Source organism: Peromyscus eremicus, chromosome 14 (assembly GCF_949786415.1).
Source record: "Peromyscus eremicus chromosome 14, PerEre_H2_v1, whole genome shotgun sequence".
NCBI lineage: Eukaryota > Metazoa > Chordata > Mammalia > Rodentia > Cricetidae > Peromyscus > Peromyscus eremicus.
The window spans coordinates 73,840,379-73,854,814 of NC_081430.1; the positions used below are offsets into that span (position 1 = coordinate 73,840,379).

At 42.7% G+C, this 14,436-nt stretch overlaps 1 protein-coding gene across 1 annotated transcript in view; it reads left to right on the forward strand.

Moving 5' to 3' along the window:
• The window catches only part of Syne2 (spectrin repeat containing nuclear envelope protein 2), a 273,416-nt gene that overhangs the window by 92,439 nt on the left and 166,541 nt on the right, over positions 1-14,436 (forward strand). The window contains exons 32-42 of the mRNA XM_059279392.1: positions 260-418; positions 1,767-1,928; positions 3,525-3,626; positions 4,825-5,025; positions 5,944-6,115; positions 6,604-6,716; positions 7,406-7,608; positions 8,672-8,791; positions 8,877-9,168; positions 10,265-10,416; positions 12,767-13,076. Of these exons, the coding sequence (XP_059135375.1) occupies positions 260-418; positions 1,767-1,928; positions 3,525-3,626; positions 4,825-5,025; positions 5,944-6,115; positions 6,604-6,716; positions 7,406-7,608; positions 8,672-8,791; positions 8,877-9,168; positions 10,265-10,416; positions 12,767-13,076 (1,986 nt within the window). The remainder of the gene's footprint in view (positions 1-259; positions 419-1,766; positions 1,929-3,524; positions 3,627-4,824; positions 5,026-5,943; positions 6,116-6,603; positions 6,717-7,405; positions 7,609-8,671; positions 8,792-8,876; positions 9,169-10,264; positions 10,417-12,766; positions 13,077-14,436) is intronic.

Sequence of the window (14,436 nt, forward strand, 5' to 3'; positions counted from 1 at the left end):
GCTCATGACTGTCGCACAGCACATGTGAAGGATAACTTATAGAAGGGGGGTCATTGGTCCTTTCACCTTGGGGTCCTGGGGATCAAACACAAGGCTGTGAGGCTTAGCAGCAAGGACCCTTTCCTTACTAATCCATCTTGTTGGCCCTTATCATTTTTTTAGGTTGAATAATAAAAATATAGAATTGTTATTCTAGCAGCCTGTCTATATGTATGTTTTGAATATGTCAAAAGCATATTTTTGCTTTTTTTTTTTCCAGATTGAAACTGTCAAAGAAGAGTTCAATGAACATTTAGAAGTTGTAGACAAGATAAATCAGATTTGTAAAAATCTACAGTATCATCTGAATAAAATGAAAACCTTTCAAGAGCCGCCTTTTGAAAAAGAGGCTAATGCTATCGTGGACAGATGGCTGGATGTATGTGATAAATTCATTAACTGAGAATTCTGTTTCATGACAAATTGATATTCGGGGAGAATGTCTTTAGTATTCTTATGATACTGAAAATTTAAACTGTCATTCTTTGTAAAAAAAAAAGATAATATATTATTTATAACTTAGGAATTAATTTCATCTTGGAGTTAGACATTGCTAACAAATGGGACTACAGTCTTCCAGATTTTGTGTGTGTGTGTGTGTGTGTATGTGTGTGTGTGTGTGTGTGTGTGTGTGTGTATGTGTACACACACGTTCGCATGTGTGCCTACCTGCTGCCAGATGTGGTGTATATAATCCAGCACTTGGGAGGAAGTGACAAGTCAGGAGTTGAAGCCCAGCCTGAGCTGCACAAGTGCCAGTCTCAATAAATAAAAACAGCCAGGCACGTGGTGAACGCTGTCAGTGCAAGCACTCGGGTGGTAAAGGCATGCTGATCTCTGCGAGTTCAAGGCCAGCCTGGTCTACATCGAGTTGTAGGGCAGTCAAGGTTTCATAGTGAGTCCTCGTCTCCAAAAAAGAAGCAAAACTTTAAAAATTGTACTTGGTGTATTGAAAATGAACATAACCTTTCATGCAGGATTTTTTTTTTTTTTTTTTTTTTTTTAAAGATTTATTTATTATGTATACAGTATTCTGCCTGTGTACCAGAAGAGGGCACCAGATCTCACTACAGATGGCTGTGAGCCACCATGTGGTTGCTGGGAATTGAACTCAGGACCCCTGGAAGAGCAACCAGTGCTCTTAACCTCTGAGCCATCTCTCCAGCCCTCATGCAGGATTTTGAGGTTCAGTTGTATACTTGAAGCATTTGTGGTTTAGTTGGATATCCTTAAAAGTTACAAACTAAGAGTTACCTGTATTTTCTGTTTAATTTATCAAATAATCTTATTTATTTATTTATTTATTTATTTATTTATTCATTCATTCATTCATTCATTCATTCATTGAGACAAGGTCTTGCTATGGAGCCCAGGCTAGTTTTTAACTTAATATGAGCCCAGGATGGCCTCAGACTTGCACTGGGACTCCTGCCTCAGTCGCCTCAGTACCTGGGTTGGAGTTATGTGCCACCATGCCCTTATGTGATAGAGGCTGGTCTCGAACTCACAGTGATCTTCCAGAGTTACTCTGAATTAGATGTATGCAATAGTGGGTCAGCTGTTTTATTTATTTTTTTAAAGAGAGAGGGCAACATATATGAAAGCAATTTTTTTTTCTTGATGAGTCAGACAAATTAGCTTAAGGGTAGACTTAATTGTATTTCAAAACAAGTGAATGAAATGTCTTCACACCTGTGTCCATTATTTCTATTTACAACTGGCTGTAGATAAACGAGAAGACAGAAGAATATGGTGAAAATCTCGGGCGGGCAGTGGCCTTGTGGGACAAACTTTTCAACATAAAAAACAGCATTGACGAGTGGGCTGCGAAGACCCTAGGGACAGTGGAGTCGCACCAGCTGACCGAGGAGGACAGGGAAAGGCTGGAGGTAACTCAACCCGGATGAGACAGGTGCTTTGCCTGTACGCTCTTGGCGGCCTCATGTTGGATTTGCTTTGTTGCAGCAGGGTAGAAAAATTTCACTGACATGACCTATCTCTTTCGAGTCTCCCGAGAGGACTCTGGACTCTGTGAAATCCAGGGAGATGTTTGCAGATTACAGACTCCCAGGGCTATGGGAAACGGTGACCTTGGGTGAAGAAGGATTACAAGGAGAGAGAGCTGGGGTGTTCTTTTTTTGTTGTTGTTGTTTTGTTTTGGTTGTTGTTGTTTTGTTTTTTGTTTGTTTGTTTTCAGTTTTTTGAGACAGGGTTTCTTTGTGTAGCTTTGGAGCCTATCCTGGAACTCGCTGTGTAGACCAGGCTAGCCCCAAACTCACAGTCCCGAGGGCGTGAGCCACCACCGCCCGGCTGAGAGCTGGTTTTTAACCAGTTCCTCTCCAGTTGGCATTTGGAAAGAATCTGAGCGACCTCTTTTCATTGTAGGAAGAAATGTTTCTGTCCCCGGGTGTAGCTCAGAGGTAGAGTGATTAACTAGTATGCTTGAGGCTCTTAGTAAGAATTTTTGGATCCCCGCAGTAGGTTTCTCATCCTACACAATAAGCCAGATCGAGCCAAATTAAAAAGACCAGGTTTAATGAGCAAAGCACTCCCAGGTGACTCTCAAGCTCCCCAGAAGTGAAGCAGGGGAGGGAGGAGGAGAAATCACGTGACAGGTCTAGGGACCAGAGCTTAAATACCCTGTAGCTTGGTCTTGAGCAGCTTTAGGGGGAGGAGCTGCCGCTTGGCAGGCTTTCTGAGAGGGGCAGGGTTTGGAATGGGGGATGGGGAGCTTCCAACTGTACAGCTCTGAGTTCTAACACTACATTTAGGAAGTCTTTCTAATTGCTTATTTGTGTAATGTCATTAATTTGCACAAGGTCTTACTAGATCAGAAAACATCTAAATACTGGCTGTTAAGTGTGATTCAGTACGGTCCAAAAATATGTGTGTGTATGTATCTAATACTTCAACTCTCACTGTCTCCTAAATTCTTACATTTTATTCAATTTTTAATTCATATATTTTTCTGCATGTTGGGAAAAGGTTTTAAAATATGAGGCTGATTTCCAGTTTCCTGGACCATTTTAGGATAGTTATAAAATGAGTCATCTTTAAGGGTTATATATATATATATATATATATATATATATATATATATATATATCTTAAATTATAGGTTATTTGAAAATGTGAACAAGTAAAAGCGGCTAGCCTATGGGCCAGATTCCAAGTGGGTGCATGCTCATTCAGAGTTTGTGCATTCACAGCCAAGACATTGGCCACGCTTTTCAGCGGCGCACACAGCCTCATGGCACAAGCCTTGTTCCTTCTTTGTCTTGAAAAGAGAATGCTTCTCTTGACTGTCATTGGCCTCATCCCTAAGGAACTTGGGTTTGTTACTCCCCAGAACATTTAAAAAAAAAAAAAAAAGATAGGAGAAATTCAAGAGCATCTTCAAGTTTCTGTAGTCAACAATAATAATCATAGGTACTTGGCAGTAAGATGAAATAAAAGTATTTCTCTTTTAAAAACTTCGGTTTTAGGAAGAGCTGAAAGTCCACGAAGAGCAAGCTTCCGAATTTTCCAGAAGAATGACCGACATACAATCGCTGCTTCAAAGCAATGAGAAGCCACTTGAGCTGCAGGTATGCGGATTTTGATTCGAGTCTCAGTGGAAGATTCTCCATACCTTCCAAAACAGCATCCATCGTCCCCACGTTCTAAATTTGAGTAGAAAATGAAGTTAGAATGACTCCTTATTTATGTGCAACTGAAAATTGAAGCATCAGCATAGGCAGTTCTGTGGTCCCCATTCAGCGAGACGGTATTGTGGGCTTGCATTCTTCTCCCCTTTCCCTTTTTTAGAGGCCTGCTGTGTGGAGACATGGTGGCTGTGTTTCCACACACAGTGTCAGTGGTTTCCTATGCGTGTGCAGGGAGGAGAATACGTCTTGAGTGACTCTAGGGTCATTAACTGCCAGATAGAGACAGAAATTGCCTCTGGTGTGATTTTTCTGTAGTGAGAAGAGATTTATCTCAGTTTCATCTGGATGAAGAAGGGTCATAATGTTTATACGTGAGCTCTTGGGCAGGCTTTGTGGATGGCATCTTGCCTCTCCAGCCTACTAGCTTTGTGATCCTGGACAAGTTACTTAATCTTCCTCAGTCTGTATATGAGGTGCTCACCACCTGTTGAACACATAAAAAGTAATCAGTGCTGGCCAGTGAAGGGGTGTGTGCCTGTAATCCCAACACTTGGGAGGCTAAGGCAGGGGGATCGTGACTTTGAGACTAGTGAGGACTATGAGGGGAGATCCTGTCTCTAAACAAAACAAGATTATTTAATGTTCTTTATACATTTTCATCTCATTTATGTGTTTAGAAATTTGTTTTTTCTCATGAGTGCTGTAACAGTTTGGTTTGCAAGCTAGATAAAATTTACTTGGGGAGAAAGAAGAATTCCAATTACTGTCATAGAAAATGTCAATTTCTGTTTTTTCTTTTCTTTTTTCTTTTTCTTTCTTTCTTTTTTTTGTTTTTTTGCTTTTTTGTTTTTTGAGAAAGGGTTTCTCTGTGTAGCTCTGGCTGACCTGGAACTCACTCAGGAGACCAGGCTGGCCTTGAACACAGAGACGCAACTCCCTCGTGTTGGGATTGAAGGCATGTACCACCACAGCAAGCCTTAGTGCTTGTTTCTTTTAAGGCAGTGATAGAAGACAATGTGATAAGAACATATTTCGCTTTGAGATGAAGCCATGTCAGCTCGCTGTGCAGTGAACAGTCGCCCAAGGTCTGCCGAGACAGGCTGCCTTATTGCAGGCATCATGTGTTTTGTGATTTCAGGTCATGGAGTCCTCCGTCCTGAGCAAGATGAGAGATGTAAAAAGGTACGTCACAGGAGAACCCAATAGCTACGTGCCCAGTGGGAACACAGCTGAGCTGAGAGAGGATCTGGACCAAGCCAAGACCCAAATGGGGATGACCGAGTCCCTCCTGAATGCCTTGTCTCCCTCCGACAGCCTGGAGATCTTCACAAAGCTTGAGGTACCACCCTCAGTTGCCCATCTCCTAGGTTCAGACCTATTGCCACACTCTTTTTTATTCCTAAAAACAAAACAAAACAAAACATTTTTTTGTGGTACTAGTGAGTTAACCTAGTTCATGTAGGCACATGCCCCTACCACTGAGGTATCTTCCCAGTCCTCTAACACTTAGTTTTAGTCGTCTTGGACTTCTGTAGTTAGAGAAAATGAGGGGAGGAGGAGAGAGAGCCGATTTCTAGAAAAGGCAGGAAGGCAGGCAGGCAGGCCAGAAAAAACTGCACTGTGGGCCAGTGAGAAAGCGCAGCAAGTGCCCCAAGCCTGATGATCTGAGTTCAATCTCCTGAAGCCACATGACATTTCACATGCATTCACATGCACACAGTGGCACACATGTGTGTGTGACACATACGTATCAAATAAGTGTAAAAAAGTAAATTGCATTGTACTATAAATCGACTATGAAATAGAAAGCAAAGCCACTCAATTGAAAATTGTTTGGACTTCTAAAGTAATGAAAACCTCTGAAGCCTGGGAGACGGCTCAGTTGCCAAAGGCCTTGCCATGTAAGCAGAAGGACCCGAGTTCAAATCCCTAGCATCCATGTTTTTTGTTATTTTTAAAGCCAGCCATGGTAACCCTCGTGTAGGGGGAGCAGAGATGAGGGAATCACTGGCCAGCTAACCTGGCCAATCAGCAAGCTCCACGTTCAGTGCTCTTGATAAAAATAATGCTGATGATCAGGTGCAAATAATCAAGGAAGGTACCCAAGGTTGACCTCTGGCTTCCACAGACACTTGCACACACATGCATACACAAGTACATACATGTACACACGGACACAAAGAGAGCGAAGCGCTCACAAGCTGTGGGTGGAGTGAGCCAGTGTCTGGAGGCGATGACTGGTTTATTCTGTGTGCAGGAAATCCAGCAGCAGATCCTCCAGCAGAAACACAGCATGACCGTCCTCGAGAATCAAATAGGGTGTCTCACTCCAGAGCTCTCTGAATTGAAAAGACAATATGCGAGTGTCAGCGATTTATTTAACACCAAAAAGAGCGCTCTGCAAGATCACTTTTCCACGTTCCTGAATGGTGAGTGTGATGTGTCTCAAACTTTGTTCTGGCAATCTTGAAATTGGACCCACAGTGCTATTAGCGTATCCCTAAGACTGATCTAAACTTGACTTCTAGATGGCTTGCACAGACTGTATTTAAAGGAATCACATTTTGATAAATCCCTTGGGGTAAACCCTGTTAGTGTCTGGTATAAGTAATATCCATTTCTTCAAGCCTCAGATCTGTATTTCATAATCACCGAGGTCATGTGGTCAGTGTGTCTGAGGGTGTGCCTGTGGGCACACTGACCTTGCAGGTATCTTTGGATGTCCTGCGTGCTTGGAAAGGTGTTTGCTCCAAAAATACATCCTATCGCTCTCTGTACTCAGTTGGTTCTCAGCACTGGGTTTCAGAACATGTCATGGCTTTGCCCACCGCTGTGGGGAGCAAGGTCCTAGTCTTCCACCTATCAAAGTAAATCAAGTCCTGTTTGAATGTATAGAACTTTTTCTTTTCTCCTCCAGACCAGTGTAAGAACTTTAACGACTGGCTCAGCAACATCCAAATGAACCTTAAGGAGTGTTTTGAACCACCAGAAACAAAACTGAGCATGGAACACAAGCTGCAAAAACTTTCTGTAAGACATACATGCCCAAACTGAAATGTTTGAGAGAGAGGTCTCACAACGTTGTCCAGGCTGACCCTGAGCCCTGAGCAATTCTCCCACCTTCCTCTCTGACTCCAGTAGCTGGACCTTCTGACTCTGTTCAGATGATAGGTCATGTTCTTAAGCTTGTTGGTAGCTCCAGGTACTTCCCCCTAACCTCAGCCTTAGGGATATCAACACCCATGGATGCTCAAGTCCTTTCTATAAAACGGGGGAGTGCATGTTTTCCCGTGAGACCACTGCTGCTGTATTTAATGCATGGCTTGACAGGGCCACATATTCCCTCTATTGATGTCCTGTGTGCTTGGAAGTGCAGCATCGCCAAGATAGGAGACTTTAGCTTTCTCCATCTTGTTCCCATGTCAGCACCGTAGTGGTATTGCATTATTTTTGCTTGATGGAGGCCCGAGAAAGTCAGATGCAAATGCAGACACACACACACACACACACACACACACACACACACACACTCTTCTCTCTCTCTCTCTAAAGCTATTGAAAATTGATCTGTCATTGGAGTCAGCCATTTCTTCCCAGCCCTTCTCAGGGGAAATACTAGGAAGGACTCATGCATTGGTACAGGTTTGCAAAAGTGCCAGGGGGTGGCAGACGCATCTTGACTGCACTGTAGATGTAATTGACTTCTTGTGTTCCTTAAGGATTTCTTGACTCTTGGAGGAGGGAACAGTAAAATACAGCAGGTGGAGACTGTTCTACAGCACGTGAAGATGCTTCTGCCCAAAGCTCATGTCAAAGAGCTTAAGAGCTGGCTCGGCAGTCAAGAACTGGAATTAGAAACCATGGAGTCCGCATGCCAGGCCCGAGCAAGGGAGCTGAATGACTCCCTGCAGCAGCTCCTGAGGTGGGAAATAAATAACATCTCCTAAGGATCCTTTGGTAGTGATTTCTAGTTCACTATGTATAGTGTATGCTGGGATGGATATTCAGTGCATACAAATTTCCCAAGTGAAGTAGGTACAGTTGTTCCTCCATATCTCTTGGGAGCTGGTTCTCAGGATCCCTTGGGTGCTCAAGTCCTTGCTGTAAATCGCACGGTAGTTGCAGTACTTGATGCACATTCTTCCATGGACTTTATTTAAATCATCTGTAGGTTACTTATATAATTGATGTAATGTCAACACTATATAAATAGTTGTTAATATTGCATATTTAAGGAATGTGGACAAGAAAGAAAAAAGACTACATACATTTCCTTACAGACACAATTTATTGTCAAATAATTTTGATCTGTTGTCATTGGAATCCCATGAATTTGGAACTCACTCATACAGAGAAGTAAAGTATACATTTAAAAGTATTTATTCTGTGTGTATGAGTGCTTGCCTACATGGATGCTTGTGCACCATGTGTGTGCTTGGTGTCCACGGAGGTCAGAAGAGGATGTCAGATCCCCGGGAAATGGAGTCATGGATGGTTGTAATCTGCCATGTGGGTGCTGGGAACTGACCCCAGCTCCTTTCAAAGAGCAACAAGTGCTCTTACCTGCTGAGCCTCCTCTCCAGCCTCTGCCCCTCCCCCACTGGTATAAACTCTAAGGCCTCACAGCAAGCGTCCCACCCTTGAGCTGCATTTCTTAGACAAGGACTGTACTTCTGAATTCAGGTTCTGTGCTGGGAATAGAAAACTTTGGGGGATGCCTTGAGTTATCTAAAATGGCAATGGTCCATTTTAGGACCATTTAGGAAAGTCCAAACATTGTTTCTTCGCTGTTAATCTCCTGCATTTGTTTGGTTCTTTTCCTTGATGACTTCTACTGCAATATAGGCAATCATTATTTGTTTGGATACGTATCAAGTTAAGGATTACAAGAAAAGCAGTCAAAGTCTAGCTGACTGTCGCCATCCTGTGTTTGGTGCAGGCATCTTTTCTTACATTATGTCCTAATCTGTGAACTGGTCTTGCAGATTGGATGATGATTGCCGAAGCCTAAGTAAGTGGTTGACTAATCAGGAAGAGAAGTGGAAAGAAAGGGAACCAGCAGGAGAGAAAACAGACCTGTTTTACCAGGCGTTAACCAGGAAGAGGTATGGCGATCTTGATCGAAATGTATTATTTGGTAATATGCTTTCCCCATTGGGCTCTGATGTTAATGGTATTTGGAAATTACAGGGAGCAGTTTGAGACTGTGGCCCGGCTCAACGACTCTCTGAAGGAGCATGGGCTTACCCAGGCAGAAGAGACGGTCAAAGAATCAACACATCTGATTGATAGATACCAGACTTTATTGAGACAATTACATGAAATTGAGGAAGAGGATAAGATACCACCTGCCGAAGACCAGAGCTTTAATGATCTTGCACACGATGTAACTCACTGGATAAAAGAGATTAAAGAGTCCCTTATGGCTTTGAATTCATCAGAAGGCAAAATGCCACTCGAAGAAAGAATCCAGAAAATAAAGGTATAACCGTGGAAACCAAATTTAAGAGGTCAGAGTGAACTCTCACTTTGAAAAGCTTCAGAGGAAAACTGCAACGATTCCTTTCTTAATAGAAAATAAGATCGCTGTGGGGTGGTTGAAGGGATTCCAATCGCTGAGCTTACAAAAGAGCAGAATGGTTAAGGATCTAAAATTAATTTAATGCATATGAAAGAGGAAAAGCACGCCGTTCTTGTCAAGAGGGCAATAACTTTATCATCCCTTGTAGCAGGTAGAATAAAGGCACTAGCCAGAGCAAGAGGGAGTATGGGAGGATACATCTGTGTCTAGAGAGATGAAGACTCGGCCATGTGGATTGCCGGGGTAGAGAGGAATCTTGGGAGTAGGTAACTGTGCTCATAAAGCGTTACTGGCTACAGAGTGGGTATGGAGAGAGAGGGGATTCTCTTGAGCTGCCATTCCACCCAAGAGGAGAGTCACTGAATGTGACTTGTTAAAACCTGCAGGGAGAGCAGTGCAGGTGTGTGTACTGGAGTCACCTCCGTGAGGGCATCATGGCAGGAAGAAGCCACGAGGAGTGAGCTATAAGGGTTGGCAAGACTGAGTACTCACAGTCACTGGAGTGTGTCACCAGACACTGTTTCACCAGACTGTCCTGAGGAGTTGCTTCTAAGACAAGAACTCCATTTTATTGGAGCAAAGTGGGGAAAGAGAATTGGGAGTTAGTACTGTCATGGGGGAGAAAAGAGTGGACAGGAGGGACGGTTTTCCTGTGGGAAGCCATGAGTCTCTCCTTAGATATGTAACAGTGTCTATTCGAGTTGTTACCTCTGACCTTCTGTGTCGATATTAAGAAGTGGCCAGGAGGAGAATTGATGGAGGTTTTGGAGCGTCAAGAGTGAGCAGGAATGTAGTTAGTTTCAACTAACATGGATTTATGAAGAATCAACTGTGTATACTGTGATCTTCCTCTTTGGAGTGTATATAAAAAATGAAAGTGTTAGTATGACATAATCTCTACAGTTAGCTTCCCGGTGTACGTCTGACAAAAAGATTTCCTACCTGCTATCTGGAAGTAACTCAGCTGCAGTCATAGATAGAATCTTTGTGATTTCAGGAAATCATTTTACTGAAGCCTGAAGGAGATGCCAAAATCCAGAGAGTGATGAGACAAGCTGAACGCTGTGAGGCCCCGTTGGTTCAGGAGACCCTTACGGATCTCAGTAACCAGTGGGACAACACGCTCCATCTAGCCAGCACATATCTAAGGTAAAGGCTGTCTGTTTTCCTTGCCCAGTGAAGCCATAACAAGTGTTTTGCCTGCCACTTGGGTCTGGATAAACTATTTACTGGAGAGAAGCTGTGAGGGGACCCACCGTGGAGTTGTTCTCCAGATGAACTGAGAGATGGTGGTCGCTCTGTGGCCCTGTTTTTTAGGGTGGCTGGTGCATTGATCTGTGGGGATCTTAGCAATAGATTGATTCTCTCTTCCCTCCCTGCTTTTGTGCTAAATCCTTCCCTTGACAGTATCCATGTGGGAAGACTGTGGAATAATGAATCCTTTTACATCTTATTCTAAGAAATTCTTAAGAAACCTTGTCTTGGATAACCAAAAGCAAAAAAAAAAAAAGAAAAAAGAAATTCTTAAATGTGTAAACATTGATAAATATTGACTGAATGCTATAAACATATTTCTAGTGAAGATTCTTTTGGTTGTAAACTGTGTGTGTGTGTGTGTGTGTGTGTGTGTGTGTGTGTGTGTGTGTGTGTGCCATAACACACATGTGGAGGTTAGTGGACAGCTGGTCACCAGGTTATTCTTTCCACCATGTGCATCCTGGGAATTAAACTTGAGTCATCACGCCTGGCTGTAAGCACCTTTACCCTCTGAGCCATATTGTTAGCTTCTCTTGTGAAGATTCTTCTTCAAATCATCTCTTTTACAACACAGTATAATATTTTTGTCATTTGAGGATTTTATGCAATGTATTTTGATCATATTTGCCTCCTGTTCCTCCCCAGCTCTTCTCAGATCCACCCTTTACCTGCCCATCCTCTCTCAATTTCGTGTCCTTTCCTTTTCTTTTTTCTTTTTTTTAAAAACACAGTCCCCAGAATCCAATGTGTGCTGTCTGTATATTCGTGGATATGAAGTCATTCATTGGAGTGAGGTAGACCTACCAGGAGCTACATACACCCTGAAAGAAAACTGACTCCCTCCCCTAACATCCATCAACTGTCAGTAGCTCTTCAGTTAGGGGTGGGGCCAGCTCATGAGCCCCTCCCCTTCTATGCTAGACTATTGCCTGACTTGATCTTGTGCTGGCAGCCCCAGCTGGGTTACTATCATATCTTAAATAGTACATTTCTTTTGGGGATTGAATGCTTGGTTTTTCAAAGGAGACAGATCTAAACCAAATTGAAGTTACAGAAAGCATAAACTAGTTTCTCACTTAATATACCACATGCTTATTTTTACTATACTTTGTGTGTATTTGTTGTGTATGGTTTTATGCATGCGTGTGTGCAGAGGCCAGAGGTCAACTTTACATGGTGGTCGGGGGCTTGTCTACCTTGTTTTTGAGACAGTTTTTCACTGGCCTGTGTAGCAGGTTTTTCTTTGGAGCCACCAAATCTTTACAATTAGACTTCTTAATCGTTATGAATGTTCGGCTTTATGCTTGTCCCACTAGCTCTTTTAACTTACATTAATCTGTTTCTCTTCATTTACATTTTGCCTTGGGGCTTTTTACCTTTCTTTCATTCTGTATGTCTACTCCATGTCTGTCTGTCTGGCGGCTTCCTGGCTGGCCTTGGATCTCTCCCCTTCTTTCTCCTTCGTTATCCTGGTTCTCCCCCCCCCACCCCCAGTCTAGATTCCCCCTCCTACTTACTCTGTCTGCCCACCAGCCCCGCCTATCCCTGCCTCTCCCTCTACTGCCTAGCTATTGACCATTTAGCTTTTTATTAGACCAATCATGTGCCTTAGGTAGGCAAAACAACACATCTTTAGTTGTTAAACAAATGCAGTATAAACAAATGTAACTCATCTCTGCCTAGTTAAAGTAATACTCCACAACAGGCCTGGAATTGCCAGGTAAGCCAGGCTGGCCAGTGAGCCCTGGCATGGTAGTTAAGTTCGTGCTAGCACACCTGGATGTCTTGATTCTTTTACATTGGTTCTAGGGATTGACCTCAGGTCTTTATTCTTTTACATTGGTTCTAGGGATTGACCTCAGGTCTTCATGCTTGCAAGGCAGGCACTTGACAGACCTGACCTCTCTTTTTTCTCTCTAGCCCCACTTGTAAGTGTAAAATAGGACTTTACAGTATATTTAAGTATAATAAACATTGCTGGAACTAGTTCGAAATTAAAACATACTATTTTGTAACAAATACTGTGTAACAAAAAGTATCTCTCAGTAATGCTCAAATAATTTCTGAGCTAAGCTTAGTGCTGTTTAAAGGGTTGGCGTGTTAAGCGGGTCCCTGGAAATAATATGCATTCGTGTTATTTTAATGCCACTTACAAATAATGTGTGTTAGAGTGGAGTATACAAAATGGCCCTTGAGTTTGCTTACTGCCGTTTCTTTTCAAAACTCTTTTGCAACATTGTAGCCATCAAGAAAAGCTTGTCCTGGAAGGAGAGAAGTATTTGCAGAGTAAGGAGGCGCTGCGACTGATGCTCACGGAACTGAAGAAGCAGCAGGAAGCGGGCCTTGCTCTACAACCTGGCTTGCCAGAAAAGCAAGCGCAGTTAAAGATTTGTAAGAAATTCCTCCAGAAAGCTCAAGATTTGACATCTTTGCTAGAGGAGCTAAAATCTCAGGGCAATTACCTCTTGGAGTGTACTAAAAATCCTAGCTTCAGTGAGGAGTCATGGCTGGAGATAAAACAGCTTCATGAAAGCCTTCTTCAGCAGCTCCAGGTGAGATGGGCAGAGAAAATCCCTGTGCCAGCAACAGTCACCACAGGGGATGCTTACACCGAACTAGTACCTGGATGTTGTTCTTTTGCTGAACCCAAAGCTTTCGATGGGCTTCAGTTTTACATGAAAATGCCAACACTCAAGAAGGCAGGAATCTACCCAGTTACTTTTGCTAGATGAAGCCATTGTGTGTTGATTGTGTTATTATTTCCTGTTGTTGAAATTCCCCTCTTTGGGAGTCAGATATCTTAAAGTTCCTTATGAATCTCTGTGAAGTTGGCAGTGTGAGCATTATCCACCTATCTACCCACCCATCTGTCATCCATCCACTCATCCACTTCCCTGTCCATCCACTCACTCACTTGTCCAGTTTATCCACCTGTCAGCACATGTATCCACTCAACCACCTACCTGCCCACTAATCTACTTATTCATCTATCATTTATCCATCCATCCATCCATCCATTCCATCCATCCATTCCATCCATTTCATCCATTCCACCCACCCACCCATCCATCCATCCACCCACCCACCCATCCATCTATCTACCCATCCACCCACCCATCCATCCATCCATCCACCTACCCACTCACCCATCCATCTGTGCATCCATCCATCCATCCACCCACCCATCCATCTATCTATCCATCCACCCATCCATCCCTCCACCCACTCATCTATGCATCCATCCATCCATCCATCCATCCATCCATCCATCCATGCAGAGTAATAATTCATGTCAGTTGTCTTGTTTCTTTCTTGGGTCTTCCCACATGATCTGCAATAGAATAAATTTAAATAAATTGTCCCCTTGTCATAATGGAGTCCATTCTTTCAGGAAAACTGTTTTTAATTCTTTAAACATTGAAAGCCAGGTTCAGTGTAAGGATTACCTGGGTAAGAAATCTTGATTAACCAAATACCTGGAAATGGGCATGGGTTCAGATGCCTACTTGGATGGATGGTCTGTAGGTTACTTGTTGCTGCTGTCTGACCTCTTACTTCCTTATCCCAGGGAGATTATCTGAAGATAGTGTTGCTTTTGAGTTATGATTCCCTTATTCTTAGGAAAGAATCTTGGCATTAGGTTGCTCTCATATTGTTTCATTTTGAGATGCAAGCTCTTTGTTTAAAAGCAACAAATAAAATAAAACCTTATGTATTATGTTTATGGTTTAATGATATAATTTGTAGTCATTTTGTTTTGTGTTCTCTTGACAAATTGTTTTTAGGAAGGAAATTAAGGCAAGAAAACACACAAAGAGCAAATGTTTTATTAAGTCATTTCTAGGGGTAGATGGAGGTTTTTGTAGTGATGTATCTTAAACACTATCAATTCTGGGTCAGTTGTGGGAATAT